At 41.2% G+C, this 24764-nt stretch overlaps 2 protein-coding genes across 3 annotated transcripts in view; one reads left to right on the forward strand and one right to left on the reverse strand.

The window, feature by feature from the left end:
• Positions 1–24764, forward strand: part of LOC114238699 (beta-defensin 103A-like) — an 81829-nt gene that overhangs the window by 2822 nt on the left and 54243 nt on the right. The window lies entirely within an intron of this gene.
• LOC114238702 (beta-defensin 105-like) lies at positions 16946–20802 on the reverse strand. Its single transcript, XM_028168227.2, has 3 exons — positions 20733–20802; positions 19963–20004; positions 16946–17073 (listed from the first exon to the last, which is right to left on the reverse strand). Exons 1-3 carry the CDS (start codon positions 20800–20802, stop codon positions 16946–16948), a joined length of 240 nt encoding a protein of 79 aa, XP_028024028.2.

Here is a 24764-nt window from a genome sequence, read left to right on the forward strand (position 1 = left end):
GCATAGAAAACCAACCAGGTCAAAGGCATGACTGAACTTGGGAACATAGGTGCCCATTCCTGGAGGGGAGGCCTAAGGAATGGAGGAAGAAGAACCCCGATTGGGGCCTGCCAACCACACGACACCCATGGGATTTCAGAAGTTCGGCCAGCTGGGTGTTGGACCTGGGTCCATGATGAGAAGGCAGGAGCCAGATCCACACCCAGTGTTCAGAAGCCACGCCTACCACGTACACTAAGTCCCAGCATTTGCTCAGCCCTCAGCATCTGGTTGTCCTTCTGCCGTCTCTGCCATCAGACTCCTGGAGGGCCAGATATCATCACTAGCATATCAGGGATTGGGCTGAGGCATCCCTTGTCTCCGCCAGACCAGCAGGGGGAGACAAGAGATAGCACAGGAATCTTTCTCTGCTTCTTGGAGAACCTAGATAATGCAGAGGTCCCTGGGGTACATGGGTGGTTGCCATCGTGTGCATTCCAGTGCAGCACCAGCCTTTCCTGGAACATGAAGGGGACTTTAATCATTTCCAGGGACTCGGGATGTCTAAAATGCCCAGTGGTGGCTCCTCAGCTCTGGGTTGAGGTAGAAAATTTTAAGGATACTCGGGCGGGCAGTAACTTTTTCTCCAACCTCTTCAGGAAGGCAAGAGCTGTTCCTTGGCCCCCAAGTAGACATAGAAAATATCTTGGTGATAATGGCCATCCAAGGACATACTCCCTGTGTCTTCCAGCTTGCCACGAGAGTGATATGGGCCTGCGAGGGGGCTTGTGATTTCATTAGAGGCTGAGTCAGGTCACTGGAATCCTGGTGGCATCGCAGTTTTTGGCAATGTTGGTGCTCAGGTTCTGAGCTGAGATAGGAAATCCTGAGGACACTTGAGCAGTGGGTCACTCTTTTCTCCACCATTTCCAAGAAGACAAGAGTGGTACCTGGGCTGCCAAGTATACTTAGAAAACTTTATGTTGGTTCTGGTGGACCAAGGATGCCTTGAAATTGCCCCAGCTTGCTGTCCAGAGAGAGATTCTAGGATGGATTTAGAGGGGAAAATCAGGCATAGACCAGCAAACTCCCTGAACCGAGGAGGTGGAGCAGATATGTGTTCCTCAGAAAGACGAACAAATGCCCTATTTCACGTGCAGTGATATTACTTATTCCTCCTTGCACATGCTTGGCCAGGAGTTTTGGATATTGGCCTGTTCTCTTTGATGTTTCTAGCCATTCCTCGGCCAGAAGCAGGGAGTCTGATGTAAGCTGTGAGGCATGTCTGGGCAGAATGGTTAATACCTCTAGTTCCTGATCCTTCCCTGAATGTAGAAGGGCACTCTCAGTTTTGGGGTCAGCTTGAATCCCTGTGTGTAGGTTCTATTTTAGAAGAGCAGGGGTTGAAAGGGAAGGAAGAGAGCCAAGGTTTGCAATAAGGCTGTAGGGAGTCAAGCCCTGAAGATGGTTAGTACTGGGTTAGTTTTCTTAGACTCATAGTAAGCCTATCGCTTCCCTTTGCCTGGGTCCACAGAGCTTTGTCATGACTCTCTCTTGCCAGTATCTTAGCATCACTAACTCTTGGAGATCATTAAGCAGAGGAGTTTTAGAGACAAAGAATGATTAGGATCAGACAGGAAATGGGAGACATTCTAAACAATTCCTACCTGTAAAGGAGAGAGTGGAGGAGTGTGTGACAGTGGTACTGCCGAGGAGGCCACAACTGGTGTTCAGCAAGGGGTCCATTTACTACACAGTTGGATCTCCTCACATTACAGACAGCAGAATCTTGGTAGAGACGACCCCAGGTCACAGGTCTGCTAGAAGCCAGGACTATAACATTAGAACTCAGCTCATCAGACTGGCACTCCAGCCTTTCCATTCCACTGTTTTATTTATTAATTCACTCACTTTATCCATCAATAAAGTAATTAATAGCCCCTATACGAGGAACGGGGGATGCAGAGCAAACAAGACATAGAGCCTTCCCCTCCAGAAGCTCATCGCCTAGAAAGGGTATTTCCTGCAGCACCAGAAACTGGACTGACCACTTCGGAGAATCCAGACTGTGGAGGTTAAGGAGAGAAAGTCCAGAGAGGTTCGCTGCACTGAGGTCACAGCCAGAGTATCGTCACCTCTTTCATTTGTGTAGCTGCTGCTTAGCTTTTAATTCTTAATTCTTTTTTTGCAGCAAAATGGTGTCAATTCAGCTCTGCAGCCCCCAATCTTATCTGCAAAGGAAAGGCATTCGACTTCACAGCGACCTTCCATTTTCAGACAGCTTAGTTGTCTTCGAAGTCCTCCTCTGGCTAGAAAGTGAAGGAAGCAATTTGTCTTCAGTTACCCAGTACTTAATTACTGGAAGGCAAACTTTCACCGTCCAGACCAACTTAGAATTCCCTGTTACCGAATTTCATGGAGACATAGAGTGTGAATCTAGATATCAGATAAGGCAGCTGTGACCTGAACAGATATGTCTGAACTCAGATCCCTGGTTCAGTATATACAGTGTCCTTCCTTTGTATTCAACTAGGAAAAACAAAAAAGAGTTCCCTCAGCTATAATCTTTGTTGGACATATAGAAACAGAATGTTTCTTCCTCAGAGGAGACAATATACGTTCTAATTCCAATAAACAATCTTTTCCAATAAATGATTTTTTTCTTGTCTCCAAAATAATAGTCTCTGATAAATAACACAAGGCAAAGATTGTGCTATTTACATTATCGGCAGGTCAGCGACAGACCATATGCTTTGGCGTATGGTTGTGGAATTTCATGGTTTTGGTATAAAGATGAAAAGAAACATGGCACTAGCCTGCTCTGTAAATAACATCAAAGGAATACTGTCTTTAGCTCTGCAGCAATGCTAGGGCGGCCTAGGCAATGTGCGTTCATTCAGAACAAAGAGACCAAGCTGAAGGGAGTAAAATGTTTTAAGAGAGGAATGATTGAAAAAAAATGGTGATATATATTCTTTGGAGAAATAACTGAAAGAACTGACAGTTATTCTCAAAGGGCGTAATGCTTATTCTTGGAAAGAACAATTCTGGGGGAAAGTGTGCATATTAGCTGTCATACATCTCAGACATTACCATGTTGCAGGCTTGTTAATGCCCAATGTAGGACTAACCAATAGAAAAAAATCACAAGAACTTAGATTTCTGCTTAAAGTAAAGGGAAACATTTTCAGTAGTCCAAAGTTGAACGTGGGATATTGTGAGTTATAGATCACTGAAATTCATCAGGCATCAGGGCAGTCAATTGACATGCTATATGTTCACATTGAATTGGGGCAGAGAATAACAATAATAATGATAAAAACAACAAGAACAAAACAATAATAATAGTTAAGTCTATCAATGCCTGGCACTGTTTAAGCAGCTTATATAAAGAGAGACTGTCCCCAAGAGGTCATTTTCCCCTTCAGTCTTTTAGTAAAAGAACCTCTGAGTTTTAGCTGGCCACATGGTTCCTTAGCTAAAGACAACTGTTCCTGGCTTTCTGTTTCCATATGGCCAAATGAATGCGTTTGGACCAATAAAATAGGACTGGAGAGATGTGAGCTGTTTCTATGTAATCTTTTTTTTTTTTCCTCTTTAAAGTGTTCTTTATTTTTTTTTTAAAATCTTTATTGGAGTATAATTGCTTTACAATGGTGTGTTAGTTTCTGCTTTATAACAAAGTTCTATATAATCTTTTAAATCATGTCTTTTACTCAATTTTTATCCCTTCCTTTTAGAGCATCTTAGAATCAATGACATAGTCACATGTTTAGGATGGCAAGGTTGACTTTCCTCCCTGGTCCCAGCATGACTTACTTGATGGAGAAGAGCCTTCTACCCAACCTACTCAACTTACCTATTTTGGGACTTCTGCAGGAGAGAGAAATAAATTCTTTTTTCTGTTACTCTAGTTTAAGGTTTTTTTGTTTTGTTTTGTTTTGTTTTAATTAAAACCAGTTAGCCTCTACTCTAATAACTATAATAAATGTCTTGATCTTAAAAAAAAGCCCTATTATTATTTCCATTTATAGGAAACAAACTGAAACGCAGAGTTCATAAATCTTATGAGGATTGGAACTGAGATCAGCCTCAAATATTTTGGCATGACAGTCTGTGCTCATCACCTCTTTTATTGATCATTAAACTCACTTCGATGCTGAGATTCTATGTGATTGTCGTGGTGGTCCTAATTTGTGCCCAAACTGTGCTCCTTATTGAGAACCAAATGTGTCTGAGCTGAGTTTTGGGGACAAGGAGCTCTTACGCATCTCCTTCTGCAATTGATTTGAAGCAGCTGGAGTCCTGATGGAAGGAGATGGAGAGGACAGCTTGAAATGTGTTTCCTTAGCCTGGATCCATTGGCTGACACCTCCACCCCTGACCGGGAAAGAGACTGAGGGCAGAAGTTAAGTAACTGACTTTACAAGAGGGGCTTTCAAACAGGAGGGCAGTGTTCCTCGGCTCTGTTCTTTGTTTCTAGTCCTGCCTGTTTTCAAAAGTGCAATGCAAATAACCACCTCCCAGGAAGCCGCTCCTGACCACCCGTCACCCCCCCACCCCTGCCACCAGTTAGAAACAAGCTTCTACTTCAATGGCTTCTCTCGTACTCTTCATCTTTACGGCACTTATGAGAACTGTTTTGTATCATAGATAATTTGTGCATCTTCCTGTTTCATCCATTCACTTTATACTTTTAAATTTTATTGCATGCTTATTTATTTTTATGGGCAACCCATTTTTGACCAACACAGAAATAATAGACTAATAAACTGTAAGTAAATTAAAAACAAAGACCATGCTGTAATGTTCACCTCCACTTTACCTCCTTTTGTTATAAGTCCTAGAAAAATTTCTCATAAGTGGTAAGCACACATTCAATAGCTATTGGTTAGCTAGCTCTACTGAGGCCAGATTGTGCAATAAATACGTGTAGAAGTTCAGCAACCATGAAGAAGAAATAGGATGCTTCATGGTGCATGGAGAACTCCATGAGGAAAGGCTTCATAACAGAAAGAATGAAGGATAGTTGAGGAGGGAATGGACATAAAAGTTTATTAGGGATGAAGTCTTGGCTGTATTGAGCAAAGAGAACCTATTTCAAAGGACTCAAGGACTTAAAAGCAAACTAATCAAGATGTTAGTGTTTTAAATAATATAATTTTCTATCAGTGTGTAAGAGCCAGAAAGAAAGTCCCAGATAATCCAAGGTTAGGAGGTTTGCAGCAACTAGTGAGACATGAAAAAACAGACTATTAAGGACTTGTTATCATAAGTTTAGTTTCACTAAGACTATAAAGGCTGTACTTCTCTAAATTAACAAGAGTGTTTGGGGTTTGCCTCTGACATTTTCTCTCATTTTAAAGCAATCACTTTGTCATACATTGCAGCTAGGTCAAAGATTGCAGAAGGAGGAAAGAGATCTAAATGTAAAGAGAAGTCTGAACCTCTTTGTAGAGCTTTTAGGGAAATTAACTAGATACTCTTCTGGTTGGAGATGGTCTGGATCAGTGTGGTCCCATTGATTTGTGTCTAAGCTTAGGAAAAGGTTTCCTGTAACTGGTTTGTTCTGGGACCTTTTTAGGACATAGGGCTGAGTCATGTACTTTTCTAAAAGCTGAGCTTTCTTCTCAAAAGACAGATCCTGAACAGACTGCCATCCATACATCTCTAAGGATTTCCCTCTTACCTGAGAAAATTTGAGCAAGAAGAATGATGGCAGCAAACATTAAGAAAAAGATTTTCTTCTTATCTAAGAGTTTACATGCAACTTACTTTTATAAGACTCACTCAGCCATTATTGATTGGCACCTGGTATATTTGTTTTTTAAAAAAATTATACTCTCTGAAAAAATTTTATCTCCCCATATATATTGTAAACTCCGTAAAGGAAAATAACTATCTTCTCATCTCTTTCTTTCCATTCATTCCTTACAACAGTGCTTTGTAACAGTCGGAGCTCAAAATATATATATTTGACTTATTAATTGATAGCTGTCCAGTTAGAGGAATCCATGAAGCAATTAATATGAGAATTGTTACTGAATGTTCAAAGTTTTTATATATGTATGGTATTATTAAGGATAATATTATTATGTATGCCCATATTTTATATTTTATGGGGATAGTATTCATTCAACAAATATGTGTTGGACAATAAATACAATGTGTATTTATATGTTACTAAGAAATCTGAATTTTATCCTAAAATCAAAGGAAAGTCATCGAAGGGTTTTAAGTAGGGGAGTTATCTGAAAGATTAAAAATCAAATGAGATATAAAGGGTTTTATAAATCATTAAGAGAAGAATAAACATTTCTGTAGAAAAATGGACTAAAGACATGAAACAGCAATTAATAAAGGAAGAAATATGAAAAAAAATCTAATGAGGAGTTCCATTTCTAATAAAGTGAGGAGAGCTCCTAACAGATGATCTTTTCCATTGATAACAAGTGAAACTCTGGAGGAAAAAAATACAAAAAATAACCTACCTGGAGGATATGAAAGTTGAAATAGAGGCAGACATGTTTTGGAGAAAAGCCAAAACTTGGAAAAATGGACCAGCACAGAATGAGTTCTCTGATTGCAGTGTGGTGTAGAGAAGTTAAAGCTCCAAAAATAAATATGTAAAAATAATCCAGCATCTTGCTAAACTTAGGACACAAGGGCAGAATCAAAGTTAGTCATAACTGCTGGAAAATACTGGAAATTGAAAAGCCAGAGAAGGGGAGCCAGGTTATATGTGTGAACTCTGCCATGACTCTTGCTAACCCCTGATCCACACATGCACAGGGCTAACTCAGAGCAGCCTATTTTAGGTTAAAAACAAAAAACAAAAAATGAAACAGATTTGAGTTGCTGCCCTTCACAGAGAAGATAGTATTTGCAATTTGAGTTTAACAGTTACTTTCCTGTTAAAAAACAAAAAACTAAATTCTTCAGAGAGCATAACATAATCCAGATTCTCAGCATAACATTTATAGTGTCCAAAACATAACTTAGATGTTGAAATGATCAAACAAGCACTTTAATACATCCATTGTAACGTCTCCAAGTGGTAAAGGAAATATACTCAAAATAAATTTTTTAAATGGGAAATCATATCATAAAAATAGCAAATGTAAAGAAATAGTGAAACTAAGAAATATAATATCTGAAAAAATCAACTGAATAGATTTGATAGAATAGTGAATATGACAGGACAAAGAGCCAGCGAATCAATAAAAATTATGCCATCTGAAGATCAGAGAGAAAAAAGCTTGAAAACAATAGGCATTCAAGGGCCTGTGGGACAATATCAAAAGGTGTAGTAGAGATGTAAATGCATTTCCAGGGAGATACGGGGTAAAAAGTAATTCAAGGAAATAGTGGCTGAAAACTCTGAAATTTGGTGAAAAAGACAAATTTACAAAACCAGGAAGCTCAGTAACCTGCAAAAAGCATAAATACCATGGTTAGACACATCATACGCAAACTTCTGAAATCCCCAAAAGGAAGAACATCTTGAAAGCATCCAGAGAAAAGTAACACATTCAGTTCAGGGAAACAACTGAAGCACCAATGATTTCACATTAGAAACTAGAAGTCTGATGACAGTGGGGCAACACTTTTACAGTGCTAAAGGAAAACAATAACAATGGAACAAACAGAAAACGGCCAGCCACAAATTCAATATGCAGGAAAAATCTCCTTCAAAAAGGAAGATAGAATAAAGACATTTTAGATTCAAGAAAATTCTGAGGCTGAAGGGAAATGCCAGAAAGAAACAGATTTTCAAATAGAAATGATAAATATCTGAGTAACTATAAAAAATACTTTGTCTTTTAATTTATTTGAAATTTATATGACTTCTTAAAGAAAAACTGTAACATTGCATTGTGGGTTTATAATGTATGTACATGTAATACACACTAAAATATAGCATAAAGAACAATGGGAGTGGGGAGAAATATTTCTACCTATAAAGTTACAAGATATCTAAAGTTCAAATAAAGTAGATTACTACCAACTCTAAGTAGGTATGAAAGATTGTTGTGAAGCTTACTATAGTAGCTGATATGTGGCAAAGCATATTGCAAACCTGACACAATTTAAATGGCATCTATTTAATATTGTGATTATGAGCTAAAAAATATAGTGACAGAGGTGAGTTAGCCTGAAAAGAAAAAAAGAAAAGTTACAGGTGTATATTGACATCCCCTATGAAAACAGTAATTACAATACAAAGAGTGCTAGCTATGAAGAGAATACATAAATTATAATGGAATTCTTGACAGAAATATTTAAATAATTTGAAGAAGACAAGAAAGGGGGAACAGAGGAATAAAATCAGAGAGAATGAACACACCAAAAATAATAAATTGATTGACAAAAATCTAACAATTCATTAGTTATGTAAAAATGTTAATGGACCAAACAATCTCATTAAAGGCAGCATTAATGATTAGGTGGATTAATCAGGAAGACAAAACTATGTGTTGTCTCTAAAGAAACATTTCTCCAAGCAATTTTTTTCTTTTGAAATAGTTATGAACTCCCAATAAATTGCAAAACTGGTACAGAGAGGTCTTGTGTACCCATCACTCAGCCTACTCCGATGATGACATCATCCATAATTGTGAATTATCAAAGCTAGGAAATAAATTGGCACAATAAAATTAACTAGACCATAAATTATAAGGAAAGCATTTAAAAGATTAAGACAGAGTTTGAAGGTAAATGGATGGAAAAACATAAACTATGAAAATATCAAGGGTAAGAAGGATGGAGTGGCAATTTAGTCTCAGATAAAATAGAGTATTATCAGATAGAAAGTGGGATGTTGCATAAGGAAAACAGCTAATTCATTTAAAAATGACATACAAATTATTAACATGTTCATGTGCTAATTGAATTGATGGAGAAATAGTTTCAGAATCATAGTATAGAAGATTTTTACATTATTCTCTCAGCAATTGATAAAACAGTAGGACACAAATAGTGAAGACATGGATGATCTAAACAACCCTATCACCATGTTGACTAAATTGCTATTTATAAAATACAACATAAAACAATTGCAAAACACACCCTTCTTTTAAAGTACATATGATACATTCATCAAAATAGATCACATGCTAGGCCATAAAACAATTATTGATGTACTTAAAAACATTTAAATTTTACAAAGAATGTTTCTCACCACAAAAGGATTAGATTAGAAATTAATAATAATAAGATGTTTAGGAAATTTCCAAATACTTGGAAATTAAGGAATATAACTCTAGATTGTGTATGTATCAAAGAACAAATGATAAGGGTAACTAGAAAACATTTCAAATTGAATATAAAGAATATGTCAAATTTTGTGGGATCCAGCAGAAGAATCACTTAGACATTTATATCCAAATGTTTATTTTAGAAAAGGAGAAATGTATAAATCTATGACTTAAAATTCCCCTTTAAGAAAAAAATAAGGGCAAGGTAAGTCCAAGTATGTAGAAGGAATGAAAGAGGGGTTAGCACTACAGAGCCTACAGACATTATAATTGTCAGAGCAGATTACTGTGCACCAGTTATTGATACCAAGAGATATAGTACTGTGCACTAGTTACCAATCCTAGGGGAGAACTCTAAGCGTTCTGCCTATTGCACCTTGGTGTCAGATCAGCCGCAGCAGTGGGTGTGGGTCTATCTGTGGCCCGTGGGTCTCTCCCGGTGGCCAATGCAAAGCAGTTTGCCCACATACACCTTGTACCAAAACAGACCCCGTCCCCTCCCCTCAGGGGACAGACATAACAGTGGGGTTGGCCAGTGCCATATGATGCACATGCTTCAGGCAAAGACAAAGGAGCATTCTGGAAGCCTGAAAGAGGAATGGATATTCCCACACAAGGTTAAAAGCCCAGTACAGGCTGTGTGGGCTTTTTATCTCTTGGTAAGGAAGTGTTCCAAGCCTGAACCCATCTTATGATGCTAAGTAGAGGTCCAAAGACTGCACACATGAGACTGCCATTCCCAGCAAAATAATAGAAAATATTATTAACAACTGTATGCCTAAACATTCAACAACTTACATAAAAGAGAAAAATTCCTTCAAAGTTTCAACTTACCAAAATTGACACAAGAATTAGCAGAAAGTTCAAATATTTGTATATCTCTTAAAGCAGTTGTTTTTATTATTATTAAGCAAAAGATAGCTTCTGCTTAGAATGTAGAAAAGTGGAAAGGGCATCTTCCCACATCAGCCAAACACACACCAAAATGCAGGGTGAGCTGCAAATATTCAAAGTTTCTTGAACTCTTCAGAAAGCTAAGGCTACAAGGCGACCACCTATTTCCAAATCTAAGATGAGACAGGGACCTCCAAGAAAGACAGGCCATGAGCACTTGCTTACCTAAGGCAGCTTCTACCAGACACTGGTAAACGGAGTTTAGGTAAGTCTATAAAGAATTACTAATAGCAAGTGTAAACTAGAAAGAACATATAGAACTCCTGGGAACCACAGACAGAGACATTCACACCAACGTCCAAGTTCTTCTTCATGAACCTCACCAGATGCTCACAAAAAAAAAGATTAAGAGTATGGAGATGACAGTCTTGGGAAAGCATCCTTCATGATGTAGGCTGGGATGAAGGGGACAGTAGCCAATGTGAGAAAGGCACAGAGCCCTGCCAGTATCCTCCCACATGGAAAAAAAAAAGCCTTACAACTCTGTGGGAAGGGCAGCAAGCACTGTTTACCAGTGTTTTGAGGGCAAACATACAGCACCGGTTAAAAAAAAAAAAATCAAAGTTGAGGGAAAGGAACACAAAACAAAACAAAAACCTCTACCCTTGGCAGAAGGAAAGTCATTAATAGGGGGTCTTATGAGTCCCGGGTGGGGGGGGGTGGGTGAGAAAGATAACTGAGAAGAACTGCATTAAACTTCTCATCAAAAAAATATGCAAGCCATAAGAAAATGGAATAACATCTTTAGAATTCACAAGAGGTGCCATCTGGACCTTGGTTTTACTATGTAGTTTTTTGTTTTTATTACCAATAAATTCTCTTTACTTGTTCTAGGTCTGTTTAGGTTTTCTGTTTACTCTTGTATCAGTTTTGATATTTATATCTTTCTAGGAACGTGTCCAGTTTATCTGGATTATCTAAAATGTTGCCATACAATTGTTCCTAGTATTCCCTTATAATAATTTTTATTTCTTTAAGGTTAGTAGTAATGCTTCCTCTTTTATTCCATATTTTAGTAACTTGAGTATTCTCTTTTTTTCTTTGTCAGTCTAGCTAGAGGTTTGTCAATCTTGTTGATCATTTCAGAGAACAAACTTTTGGTTTTGTTGATTTTTTTTCTATTGTTTTTCTTAGTCTCTATTTCATTTATTTTCACTCTAATCTATTATTTTCTTCTGTTTGCTTTGGGTTACATAATGAGTTTATTGATTTGAGATCTTTCTTCTTTTTAAATATAAGCATTTGAAACTATAATTTTTTCTCTAAGCATTGGTTTAGCTGCATCCCATAAGTTTTGGTATTTTTTAAAATTTTTTGTTCACCTTGAAATATTTTCTAATTTTTCTTGTGATTTCTTCTTGACTCATTATTTATTTGGGGGTGTGTGGTTTAATTCTTACATATTTGTGACTTTCCCAAATGTCCTTCTGTTATTCCCTTGTGGTTGGAGAGCATACTTTGTATGATTTCAATTCTTTTTATTGAGGATGTTTTCTGGCCTAACATATGGCCTATCCTGGAGAATACTTCATGTGAACTTGAGAGAATCTGTGTTTTGCTGTCATTGGGTGGGCTGGGCCATAGATGACTGTGAGGTCTCATGGGGTTTACAGTGTTCTTCAAATCTTATATTTCCTTGCTGCTCTTCTTTCTGGTTGTTCTATCCATTATTGAAAGTGGGATATTGAAGTCTCCTACTATTATTATTGAATTAAATATTTCTCCCTTCAATTCTGTCAGCTTTCACTTCATTTTTGGGGGGCTCTGTTGTTAGGTGCATATATATTTATAATTATTATGTCTTCTTGATGGATTAACTCTTATATTATAAAAAGCTCTTATGTCTCTAGTAGCAATTTTGTCTTAAAGTCTGCTTTGTCTGCTGTTAGTATAACCCCTACAGCTCTCTTTTGGTTACTGTTTGCATGGTGTATCTTTTTCCATCCTTTTACTTTCAACCTCTTTGTTTCCTAAATCAGGAGAGTGTCTCTTATAAATAGCATATAGTTGGATCTTTTTAAAAAACGTTCATTCTGCTAGTCTCTGCTTGGAGTGCTTAATTCATTTGCATTTAATGTCATTATTGATGAGGTAGGATTTATATCTTCCATTTTGCTATTTGTTTTCTAAATGTTGTCATTTTTGTTCCTCCATTCTTCCATTGCTGACTTATTTTGTGTTTGCTAATAGATATTGCTTGGTGTACATCTTAATTCCTTTTTACTTTATTTTATTTAGGCCCTTTTATTTTATTTAATTCCTATTTATTTTGCTGTATAATTTTGAGGTAATTTATTAATTACTTGGGGATTTACAATTAATTTAAAACAATCTTGTTTGGATTAATGCTAACTTAATTTCAATAGTAAATAAAAACTTTGCTCCATATAGCTTTGTTTCTTTTCCCCTCACTTGTGCTATGAAAAAGAAATTGGAGAGTTTTGAAGTATGAGAATCTCTCTTGCTGGCCTTGAAGGAGAAAGCTGCCACTTTGCGGAAAGAGTCACGGGAGTGCTAGGCAGCCACTGCTTGCTCAGGACAAGGCCCTGGCTGACGTCCTTTCCTGCCTCATATGATATCAGAGTCCCAATCAACACCGTGATTTCAGTCTTGTGAAACCCTCAGCAGAGAAGCCAGCTATACCATGCCCAGGCTTCTGACCCACAGAAGCGTGAGATAACGTGCGATGCTTTAAGCTGCCGAGTTGCTAGTACTTTGTTATACAGTAAAACAAACAAACACAGCAGTATCACAGGTAAAATCTTTATGGTAAGCACATTTATGTGTTCTTTTGGGACTCTTGTGTGGCCCACCTCACTGTACAGCTTCCTGAATGGTTAATATTCTTTCCGGTTGATCTCTTATGAATTGACCTTAGCTCCTCTCCTCCCCCAGCTCTATCCTGAAACCACTTACTACTGGTTCCCTTTGCCCTCACAGGCCACATTATTGGGGGGTTTCCCTTTAGGATGGTTTCAGCCCCGTGACCTTGGTCCATTCACTCGGTCCATGGGAATCACAGCCATTTCCCTGCCTAATATCGTAAGTGCAGCTACTCCACTGTTGTTCCCTTCTTGTTCTGCCGTCATAGGCAACTCCAGCCAGAGCTCTTTTCCGGTAGATATTTTCAGGTGTGAGTCAGGCATGAGCACCACGGGGTGACATGTCAGATTCTCCAGGGAGGCTTCTTGTAGCCAGTCTCATAAGGACTGGCGTGAGAGCGTTGTTTTCCTCACCTTTCCCCCTGAGAGGCTGAACACCCCACACACATTTTCCAGAGAAATCCTGTCCCTTGACTTCTTTAGCTTTCTTTTATGCCCTCAAGTAAGTACAAGGCTGAGTGTTTCCAAACACATTCTGTGGTCACCCTCTTTGCCATTCTTGCCTTTGCGGTTTAGTACCTCAGTTGGGAATGTGGAAGTTAATGATATTTAGTGTTTTGTCCTCTACGTTTTGGGAATTCAGCCCAAACTGATCTGCCTTGCTCTATAGGCATTGTCATTCCCTTTCAGTTATTGTGAGAGGGCTTTGAAGTAGAACCCAGAACCAAGAAGGGGTAATAGCCACCTAGCATAAGACCACCAATAGCTATTGTGTTGGCCAGAAAGCTCGTTCAGATTTTCCATAAGATATTACGGAAAAACCTGAAAACCCGAACGAAGTTTTTGGCCAACCCAACACAATTTCAGAATTAATGGAGATAAAATCTTGCTAAACAGGAGCATTATGCAGACTAACTTGAGTGGAGGTACTTTAAGAGAAACCAGCCCCAGTGTCCCTCTTCCTTGCGCCATTTCCCTCTGACCCATCCAGCATTCAGAAGACATTCCCCTTCAGAAGATCCAGCAGAAACTGATATCAGAGATCTCCATAATGTACTGTGGAATCAACAGAAACTTATCTGAGGAAGTCATGGGCATCCACTTGACATCTGAAAGGGCTGACTTTTCAAGTAACAAGAAATTAGTGTGAGTTGAGGCTTTATTATTCTGTAGGAAGGACTGGTGTCTCAGGGGTAAAAAAAAAAAAAAAAAGAGGTAATTGGGTGGAAAAGTTCTAAAAAGAGCAAAGTACGGAAGAGAGAAGAGAGCAAGAGAAAGAAGGGAAATTTGTGAGTAGTTGAGCATTTATGGGAGGTGACCTCTGAGACCATAAGCCATCTGACTCTGGATGCTATTTAAGGTAATTATTAAGGTACTATCAGGGCACAACCACTGGTCCCCCACTCTGTATGACTCTGAGACATGTACATGAATTCTTCTATAAAAAAGACTTCAATTAGGGTCCAGAACACCTTCAGTTTTGGGAATCAAGCAATATGGGATATGGAATGAGTAGGGGATACCCTGGCCTCATGATGCTCTGTGAACCATCAACTGTACTCTTGCTGGGGAGATCTGGGCAGAAGGAACATCCACTAGCAGGTGAGATGACTCAACCAGGTTTGTGAGACCAGAGCCTCCACTTGCCGCTTCCCTGAATTAATTCCTGTGAAAATGAAGGAAACGCTGTAGGGTTCACAATGGTTATGTCTCAGATCTCTTTTGGAGAACAGTTGGTCAAATGTAAATGGATCTGACAACAGAGTCAGCCTAAAAGTCAGATCAGCCAAGCTCCAGGCATGAAAATGGTTCCCATACCAGAAGATTCAATAAAGAGGATTTAATATGGACAACTGGTGATAACAGTGTTGGACAAACCAAACCTGCAAAATGGGAACAATGAGGCAACACTAACACCAGCCACAGCTGGAATCCCCCCTGCCGTATGGCTGGAGAAAAACAGGAGGCTCTGGTGTGCGCCCAGGAGCGGGGGCTAGCTGGCAGAAGCGGTGCCTGCAGTGGGAGTGCCGAGCGAGAAGTGAGGACACGAGCTGGAGCGGTGAGAGAGCAAATCCCACAGTTCTCCTGTCCTCTCATCTGCCATTCTTCTGCCAGGCACTTGCACTTGACTGACACCAGCCAGAAACGCCAGGAAGCTTAGAGAGTGAGGCTTGCAGAGAATCCGCCAGTTATACAGAGCAGAGCAGGGAGAGGACAGGGAGTGGATCTGAGTGCAAAACAACACATGAGGCCGTGGTCCACTCAAACGTGGAGCAAAACCTTGTTCAGTCTCACGTGTTAAAACTGAGGGCTCAGCTTTGAGTCACTACTCACAGGACTGATCATTTTGACCTTTATTTTGCGAAGCTACAAATTTTATTTCATAAGGCAAAGTTATAGAGTCAACCATGCATATTCAATGCTGAACATTTAAAATTAATCTCTAACATTTTCATGCACTGGTAGGAAGAGAAACACAGAGTTGGTGCCCTGGACCTTAACTGAGTAGATGTGAGATGTTTTAAAAAAAACACACACACACACACCATATCCTCTCTAACACCTGTTGTCTCTTGTCTTCTTGCTGATGGCCATTCTGAGTGGTGTGAGTTGTGGTTTTGAGTTGCATTTCCCTGACGAGTACTGACGTTGAGCATCTTTTCAGGGAACTGTTGGCCATTGTGATGCCATTTACGACAATATGGATGGACCTTGAGCACATTATGCTCAGTGAGATAGTCAGAAAAAGACAAGTACTAAATGATATCTATTATATGTGGAATCTAAAAAAGTCAAACTTGTAAAAAACAGAGAGTAAAATGGTGGTTACCAGGGGATGGGAGGTAGGAGGACGACATTGATGTTGTTTAAGGGTACAGACTTGCAGCAGGTAGTAAATAAGCCACAGTGATCTAATGCACAGTATAATGAATACAGACAACAGTTTTGCTGAGAGACTAAAACTTAGTTATCCGAACACTAAAAAGAAAGGATAATTAGGTACTATGATAGAGGTGCTAAATATCGCTACAACAGCAATCATATTACAATATATAAATGTATCAAATTAACATGTATGTCTTAAATTTACATAGTTCTATGTCAAATATATTCAATAAAAAATACACCATAAGTACTAGAATGAGTGACAATATATTGGTACAAAAACAAATGATGTGGAAAAAATAATTTGTTAAACTCTATAGAATTATAATCCCGTTAACAGTGTTGTGGATGCCATTTTCATGTACCTACTTTGTGAGAATTAGTGCATGTAAATGGATACACAGAACATGATAGTGGTGTGCACACCCTTTACTGGTTTCCAGCTATGACCTTGAGGAAATGACAGCCTGCCTGGGTCTCAATATCTTCAAATATAAATGGGGATAATAAAATCTACCTTATAAGATGATTGTGAGTCATACAAGAAAATTATGGGGGAAAGATTCATAAATTATAAGGAACTCTATAAATATATAGTAATAGTATCTGATTCTGTGAGTAGCTATTAGGTACCCACTCATGTCCTGACTTTTTTGTTAATTTAATTATAGTTGATTTACCATGTATTAGTTTCAGGTGTACAACATAGGAAGTCAATATTTTGTAGATTACACTCCGTTTAAAATTATTATAAAATATTGGCTTTATTCCCCATACTGTACACTATATCCTTATAGCTTATTTATTTTATATGTAGCAGTTTGTACCTCTCCATCTCCCACCCCTACCTCGCCCCTCCCCCACTTCCCTCTCCCCACTGGCAGCCTGCTTAAAGATTATCTTAAAAAATAAGCAAAGAAACAAAGGAAGAAGGAAATGAGCATGATCCTGACATGCGCTGTGTGACTTGGTTAAGCTGCATAACTTCTCTTGACCTTCCTTGAATATCCGGTCCTGTTTCTGAAGCCAGAAGAGTTCTGGTGTGGCTTACTGGACCCTCCGTCGGCAACAGAAAAAGTTCACCTTGCAATTCCCAACAATCTTCTCGTCCTCTGTGCACATCTTCCTGCATTTGCCCCGGCCGAGCCTGCATGGCTCACAAGGAGCAAAGTCACCTGCACCAAGAAAGAGCTGCTGACATGCCTTTCCCAAGGGCTCTCTAGGGAGGGGAAAGAAGAAGGGAGGCTTGGGGTTTATGATTATAAAAAGTGTTTTCAAGAAACAGCCTGGACTTTTCCAAGGAGCTCCACTTTTTTCAGAGTAGAGTTGGGGAGAGTTAATGTTTAAGCAAGAGGAAGGTGCAGTCCCTGTCTTCATGGGTTTAGCAACCTGCATGGGTCAAAAGTAAGCACAGTTGGACAGAGTGTCATGTATATTACAGAACTATAAAAATACATACCTGATGCTGCTGTGAAGGTTACAAGGTGAAAATGGGAGGGCTATCTTGTGGTTTGGAAAGATCTTTGAGGGTAGAGTTTCAAGACTCAGGTTCAGTTTTGTTTGGGCCAGGTAATGGCCATGTGTCCTCGGTAAACTGCTTAATCTCAGCTTTGTCATTTGTCAAATGGACATTCTAGAAATACTTGCTACATCTTTAATTTTTTTAGTGGTCAAATGGAATAATTTATGTGAGAATATTTTGCCAAACACTGTTTACTCAGTTAGCTGTTCTGGTTGTTCCTTTAAGCAGAAACTTTTTTACAGGACCACAAAGAATTTTTCAGGATAACTTTCATGGACCAGGTAGGTAGTGCCTCTGCTAGCCAGGCAGCCTGTATTTGCTGGCCTGATTCTCCGGGGGCAGCATTTAAATTGTAGCCTCTTACTTTCTTTCCTATTATAACCACCCCTCCCCAATAACCTCAAAACAACATGGAGCCTTCAGGTTGGTGCCGCCACTGCAGTCGTTCAGCGAGCTCCTAGCAGCTCACTTCTCCGTCCTCGGTGCTCATGTCAGTCGTGGTCCTCTGCTTGTTTCCGGCCTCACCACCTGCTCCTCACTCTGCGCACGGAGCGAGTTGCCCCGTGACTCACCCAGCTGCCATTGGTCCATTCCGGGGGCTCCGTCCTATTGCCTGGCTACTGGATCTCCTGAGGTCGCCCACATAACTTCTGAATACGAACTCACAGATTGTGTGTGTTCATGCTAAGTGTTGCTTACGTTGTATTGGAGATTTCCATGGTCCTGGGGACTGCCTTGGCTCTCCGTTTGCTCCTAGGAAGTCCACTGTTAGCATCAAATCCATCCCCTCAGCCTTTGGTCTACTAAGCCTGGGTTCATATCACCTTCCTCTTTTCCTTGATGCTGTACACTCATCACACCTTTGGATAAGAATTCCAATCGACTCCGAAACAAAGTCCCTGGTGACTTATTCTCACTCTCTTTGACTGGAGGTGAGAGAAGATGTCAGGTAGAGCTCTACTGAAGATGCGCTCCTGCTAGCAGCAGATGGCATCAAAGTCTCCCTGATAACAAATATCAAACCAGTATCTTTCTTCTCCACAACCTTGGTCTAAAGCCTACAGTACAATTCTGTGGCTCCAAGGCACCTCAGATCAATAGCTGAATCTCAAACTTCTCAACTTCTTGTTCATGTCTACCTTCTAATTTTATGACTTTCTCCTAAATTCCAGTCTCCTTCCTCACCTAGGATCTTCTGCATTAGCATCCACCTGGCTTTCCCAGCTTGTGTGAGCTCCACTTCTCTTCACACGGATTTGCTAATAGTTGTGCTTTGGTGTCTCAGCCTGTCCTACTTCCTGAGATTCTCATTACTGAATCAGGGAAGAATCAATATTTTCAGCCATGGAATCAGATAGGATATGGGATTCTGCTGTATTTCTCATCTGACTTACTCTTTGGAATGCCAGGGATTACCTCTAGATTCGCATTTGCTACAGACCTAGAATACCCATTCTCCCACCCATCACCCTAGTAACCCTCTCTGGTTATGTTTATACACAGGGCTTACGTGCAGTTGGTACCCACTGGCACTGGCAAAATCATTGCTTAAGGCAGCATCTGCTCTTCTCCAGGCAGTATGTGGTCTGATTGTTCAGTGCTTGTGCAGCACAGTTTGTTGAAGATTTTGTTTGCTACCTCTGCTTACGAGTATTGCTGGGCATTATTCTACCTGGTTGAGAGTCACGGAATTAAAACTTGTCCTGACTTGGAAGTCTAGCTTACAACTTATTATTTGTATCCCCTGGGCAAAATTATTTAACATCTGATCTATATCTCTGCTTCATCTTCTGTAAAACGGTGGTTATAATAGTACCTTCCTTAAAGGGATGTTTTGGAGATCAAATGACATAATCCACATAAAGTTGTTAATAGACTGCCTGGTACACCGTAAGCACTGAATGACTAGTGGCAACCTTACTCTTTCTCACTCTGAAATTCTGTCTGAACACTTGTAAATTTTGTTTAGAATTACCCAGGAATATTTCTTTCAGTTCTGTTTATAATATGCTTTTTGTTCCTGTGTAAGGTGAGTTCACAGAAAAAAAGATCAGTGGGCTATTCATTATGAATATCTCTTCTGCAGTGGTGATGAGTTTTCACTGAAACGCCCTGACTCCTTTATTTGATCCTTTTTAGACCAGTGGTATACCTTTGGGACACACCTTACTGGATTTAGGACCAGAGGCTATAAGAGATGGGTGGGCATGTTCTCAGGGCAGTGTTAGTTGGCTGGTACAAGCTTGGTCCTGTGACCTTGGTTTAGTTAGTACCATGAGCGAATGAGAACAGCCACGAGGTCCAAAGCCCCATGACCAAAATTACAATCCAGTAACAAAGAGATTTCTCTGTGAAATGGAAAACCCAGATATGACGCTGGGAACAAGAGGAAGAGAAGAAGGTAGAGTTCGTGGGCTGGGATTTCAGGCAGCTCTGTTTTCACCACTATCTACATGGCTTCCTGAAGTCAGAGATATCTCCATGAAGTCAGAGATACCCAACAGGGCCAGAGTTCCTAAAAGTAAAAAGGGATTTAACCTACCTGATGGAAGTGGCTGGGCATACTCGAGTCCTGCCTGGCACCCTAAATTCAAAACAAAGCACATTTTGGATATGAATATCAATGCGGGAAATAGCACTGTGTAAAAGTTTTCCCAACTCACAGAGGTTGAATCTTTATTCTATTTTTGAAGGCCAGAACTCCTGGTATCCAAGAATAAGTTTGTTTGTTTGTTTTTTTAAAGGAATCATAGGGCTTCCCTGGTGGCACAGCGGTTAAGAATCCGCCTGCCAATGCAGGGGACACGGGTTCGAGCCCTGGTCCGGGAAGATCCCACATGCTGTGGAGCAACTAAGCCCATGCACCACAAACTGCTGAGCCTGCACTCTAGAGCCCGTGAGCCACAACTACTGAGCCCACGTGCCGCAACTACTGAGCCCACGTGCCGCAACTACTGAAGCCCTCACGCCAAGAGCCTGTGCTCCGCAACAAGGGAAGCCACCGCAATGAGAAGCCTGTGCACCGCAACGAAGAGTATCCCCTGCTCACCGCAACTAGAGAAAGCCCACGCGCAGCAACGAAGACCCAATGCAGCCAAAAAATAAAAATAAAAATAAATAAATTAATTAATTTAAAAAACATTTAAAAAAATAAAAGGAATCATAGTTTGCTCATAGAAAATGCTACTGCAGATTCAAGAGTTCTCATGAGAAGTGCAGAGGGGAGCTGCTACTCTCGTTTTAGGGTGACACGCAGAAGAATCATCAGGCTTTGTGCTCTGCCCCATCACGACCCCATCTACTCTCATTTACCTGGTGGAAATTGAGCCAAAATGAAGAAAAAGGCAAAGACAAAATAAAACATCTTCCTGCTTGGCGCCATCTCTGAGGGAAGACTCTTCAAACAGAGGTTCAGGATTCCTTTGAGAGGACGAGAGGCTCCCTTATATTTGAAAGCAATGGGATATGCTCTTGGTCAGTGAAGTGGATCCATAAAGAAAGCACAGTTATATGCTCCATTTCCCAGGATCAAGGACTGATGTGATGCCTCATAACCCTTGGCCTCCATAGAGCCTTGAACTGGGGGGATTCTGACTGGGGTGGTGGAAAGGACACCAGGCCAACTCTGCCCTAGTCCAGGGAGAAGAGCAAACTACGCCTCACCGCTCCCAGCTCAGTTTGCATATCTATCAAACAAGGACCAACTCAGAGTTATTGAGAGAGAGCACAGTCACTCCGCCAGCCTCTCAAGGTTGCTCTGAGGAGCTGGTGTGATGATGACACAAAAGTGTTTTGAACACGTGGAATGCTTTGAAGGAGGCCTGGTGCCCTGTGAGAGCTCAATAAATATAGTGTCACTTCCCTGGCTTTCACGCGTACTGTCCCTAAAATTCCCAAGGAGAAAGGGAGGGGTAGCAATCGTTTTGCCAAGTTACCTCTGAATCCCTGAGCCCGTAACAACATCACCTAGAAAACCAAAGTCATAGTTATCACACCCTTTTAATTCATGAAGAACATGGGTATTAAAAGTTATACCCGTATCACTGCACCCCCAGAAGTCCCATCCTGTTGCCTATGCTCGTGCAAGGCTCTGTTCTTCATTTTTGAAATGAAAAAATAGGATAATTTTAAAATTAGTAGACTCTAATAATTAGACTCTGAAGTCAGGCAGATTGATGTAGCCAGTATATGACCTCGATCAGGTTGCTTAATTTTCTGAACCTCAGCTTCTTCATCCTTAAAATGAGGATGTAATAATGGTACCTACTTCATAGGATATTTGAGAGGATTAACTGAAATAATGTATGGAAAGTGCTTAGCAGAGTGTCGGGCTATTGTTACTAGGACTGATTCACATCTCTCTCTCTCTAGCGTTTCTGTAAGCTCTTTTCCAAGTCCACTAAGTCATAATGAAGCTTTCCCGGCCCACAAAACACAACATCACTGATACGTGTATGTGTTTTCAACAATTAAGCTTCAGGAACACAAGCTAATATGTACGTGTTGGGGGATAGAGCTGAGCCTAATGCCTTGCAACTTTGGGGCATTTTTAATAACCTGTAGCCAGGCCGGCTTTGCGGGCAGGTGACCAGGGCGGTCACACAGCTCTTCCTGCCCCCTTGGGGTTTAAAGCTCTGCACTCACTGTATTGAAAATTTCCAACCTTTTACCTTTGACTATGTGTTTTGTAAACGAAGCCTGACGCTCCCTGGGAGGGTTTCTGGTCCCCAGCGCTGCCCCATGAACCCTGGGCCCCAGCCTGGCCTCCTCCTTTCTATTCCCTCCCGGCGACCACTGCCACCATGCGCTCTTAGCTTGGACTGGTACCCAGAGAGGGTTGGGGCCATGTTCCTGAGCCCTGAGCATCTCAGGACGGGACACCGACCAACCCGCCCCAGGGCTGCTGGTGCTGTGGTGAAGGCGGGCAGCGTGACCGGAGCGAGCCTCTCCCAGCTGCCATTCAGCACCGACTGCATCCCGCACAGGCGTTTCAGGATCTCAGGAGTCGCCCAGTTGTCATGGTGGGGATGGCAGGCCCGTGAGAAGGAGAGATGCCTGGCTTGACCCTCTCTGGGGCAAGGCACACCTGCCCAGCAGCGGGTGGCAGGACTCGGGGGCAGCCCAGCAGCCAGTGGGCCACAAGCATATGCGCAGAGCGGCAGGGTGCGGGGCACCGGGGAGGGTCTGCAAGGTGTCCCTGAGTGTCCCTGTGTCCAAGGGAGTACGACATTAAACAGCAGATAAAAAATACTATGACAGAGATCTGGGAGGAAGGGAAAAAGCTTCATATTTTGGCGGCTTTAATGGCAACGTTTCCCTGCTTTTTGAACGTGGAATCGTGTGTTTTCATCCTGCGATAGGCCCAGCAGATGATGTAGCTGGTCCTGACCTGGAGTGAACTTCCAATCTCAGAAAAATAAAATGACGCTTGAAACCACCTCTAATTATAGGGCTTGTCCTTGTCGTGGGAACCACGAGGTCTCCCTGTACCAGTGATCCAAAGATGGCCCCGGTGTGCTGGTCCCTGTGTCGTTTACTTCTGTAGCACAGATCCCCGGGCTCCAAACTCAAATTCTTCCACATCCAGTTGCTCCGAATGTAGCACAAATAGGCATATATTCAGCCAGGAAGAGCCCCCCCTGCTTTGCACACCCTACAAAATCACACCCACCACCTGCTAACCACGGATCAGACACACCCTGTAGCCATGACCCCAAACTGCTGCCACCTTTCTGTGCCCTCCGACCCAGAGACTCCCCACCCTTCTGCCAAGTGACGCCATCTAGACACACGAGCCCCCCTCTGATGCCCCTTTCCTCGGAGTCCCCTTGCCCTTTGGGCTGGTGGCCTCAGGCCACACTCTCTGGAAGGCCTCCTCCTGTAACCCTGTCCACGTGCCACCCAATATGGCCTGTGGTGTTACTGCCTCTAGTGGTCCTGCTTTTTCCTTGATCAGCCCCCAAATCCTGGAACTCACCATACTCCTGTGCTTAGAATTCACCCAATAAAATGCATTTGTCTTCTTCCCAGTGAGGTGTGAACAGGAGGACTGCATTTTTAGCAGTTTACACACAGCACTTCCCTCAGGAGAGTTAGTTGGCTATTTGTGAGAGCTCAGACAAGCTTCTTTAGGCTATGGTCTGAATGTCTGTGTCCCCCCCCCCCAAATTCTTATGTTGAAATCCTAACCCTTAATGTGATGATGTTTGGGCGTGGGGTCTTTGGGACAAGATTAGGTCATGAGGGTGGTGCCCACATGAGTGGGATTAGTGCCTTTATAAAGGAGACCCCAGAGAGATTCCCTTCCCCTTCTGCCACGTGGGGACACAGTGAGAAGTCAGCCATCTGCCACCCGGAAGAGGGTCCTCACCCTGATCTTGCACAGCCTTCAGAACTGTGAGAAATGAATGCTTGTTGTTTATAAGCTACTGAGTCTGTGGTATTTTGTTACAGCAGCCTGAACAGACTGAGGCACTATACATCCTGAATTTAGGTGAGAAACCACATGAATCCCTGACAAGAAGTGGAGTTTCCATCGCCTTATTAACATTCATTTGTTTCAGAGGATCCAATGGTCAGTCTCTCATGTTTGCAACCTTCACTTGCAGATGAATCAGACTCACTTTGTAAGAAGCAAAAATAAATGAGATGAGATAATAAACAAGATAAATGAAACTGTGTATAACTGAAAATATTTGGAAGTTTGTCTTTTCTTGGGGGCTTCAATCTATTTAGGTGAGGTTGGAAGGGAATAGAGAAAATGCATGTTTTCAGTCTATCATTCCTAACTGGATCATTCATCATATATAATCAATATGCATAAAAAAATACCTAACAAAAATATCATGGTGACTGAGGCTAAAGTTAGATAGGATATTCCCCAATCGTTTTTTAAAATAAAATTTTTAGTTTGGAATAATTTTAGATTCACCGAAAAGTGGCAAAGGTAGTACAGAGTGCCCATCTACCCTCCCCACCAGTGCCCCAACCTTAACATCCATGTTAATAACCATGGTTCATTTGTCAAAACCGAGAAAGTCTCAGTAGTACTTGACTACTAACTAAACTACATCATTCTAGTTTGTGTGATGTTTTCTCATGAGTGGACTGGGGTTTGGGAGAAGGAGAGCACAGAGCGAAGTGTCCTTCTCCTCCCACTCTTCATGTCAGGGATACATGACTGACCCCTCCTGAGGTTAACCTTGACCACTTGGTGAGGCGTGCCTGCCAGGCTCCCCCACTCCTCAGTGACTGTTCTTCCCCTTCTATATTCTATTCTTTGGAAGCAAATCACTTTCAAGTTGAGACAATTAAGCTCCATCCCCTGGAGGGGGAGTGTCAGCA

Source organism: Balaenoptera acutorostrata, chromosome 21, assembly GCF_949987535.1.
Source record: "Balaenoptera acutorostrata chromosome 21, mBalAcu1.1, whole genome shotgun sequence".
NCBI lineage: Eukaryota > Metazoa > Chordata > Mammalia > Artiodactyla > Balaenopteridae > Balaenoptera > Balaenoptera acutorostrata.

Excerpts from the sequence above, each read along its gene's own strand:
- LOC114238702 (XM_028168227.2), bottom strand. The coding sequence starts at position 20,802 with ATGGCGCCAAGCAGGAAGATGTTTTATTTTGTCTTTGCCTTTTTCTTC. Across the intron at positions 20,005-20,732 it reads TTTGGCTCAATTTCCACCAG|GGTGCCAGGCAGGACTCGAG; the intron begins GTAAATGAGAGT and ends TTTTGAATTTAG. Across the intron at positions 17,074-19,962 it reads TGCCCAGCCACTTCCATCAG|GTGACTTTGCTCCTTGTGAG; the intron begins GTAGGTTAAATC and ends TTCTTGGTGCAG.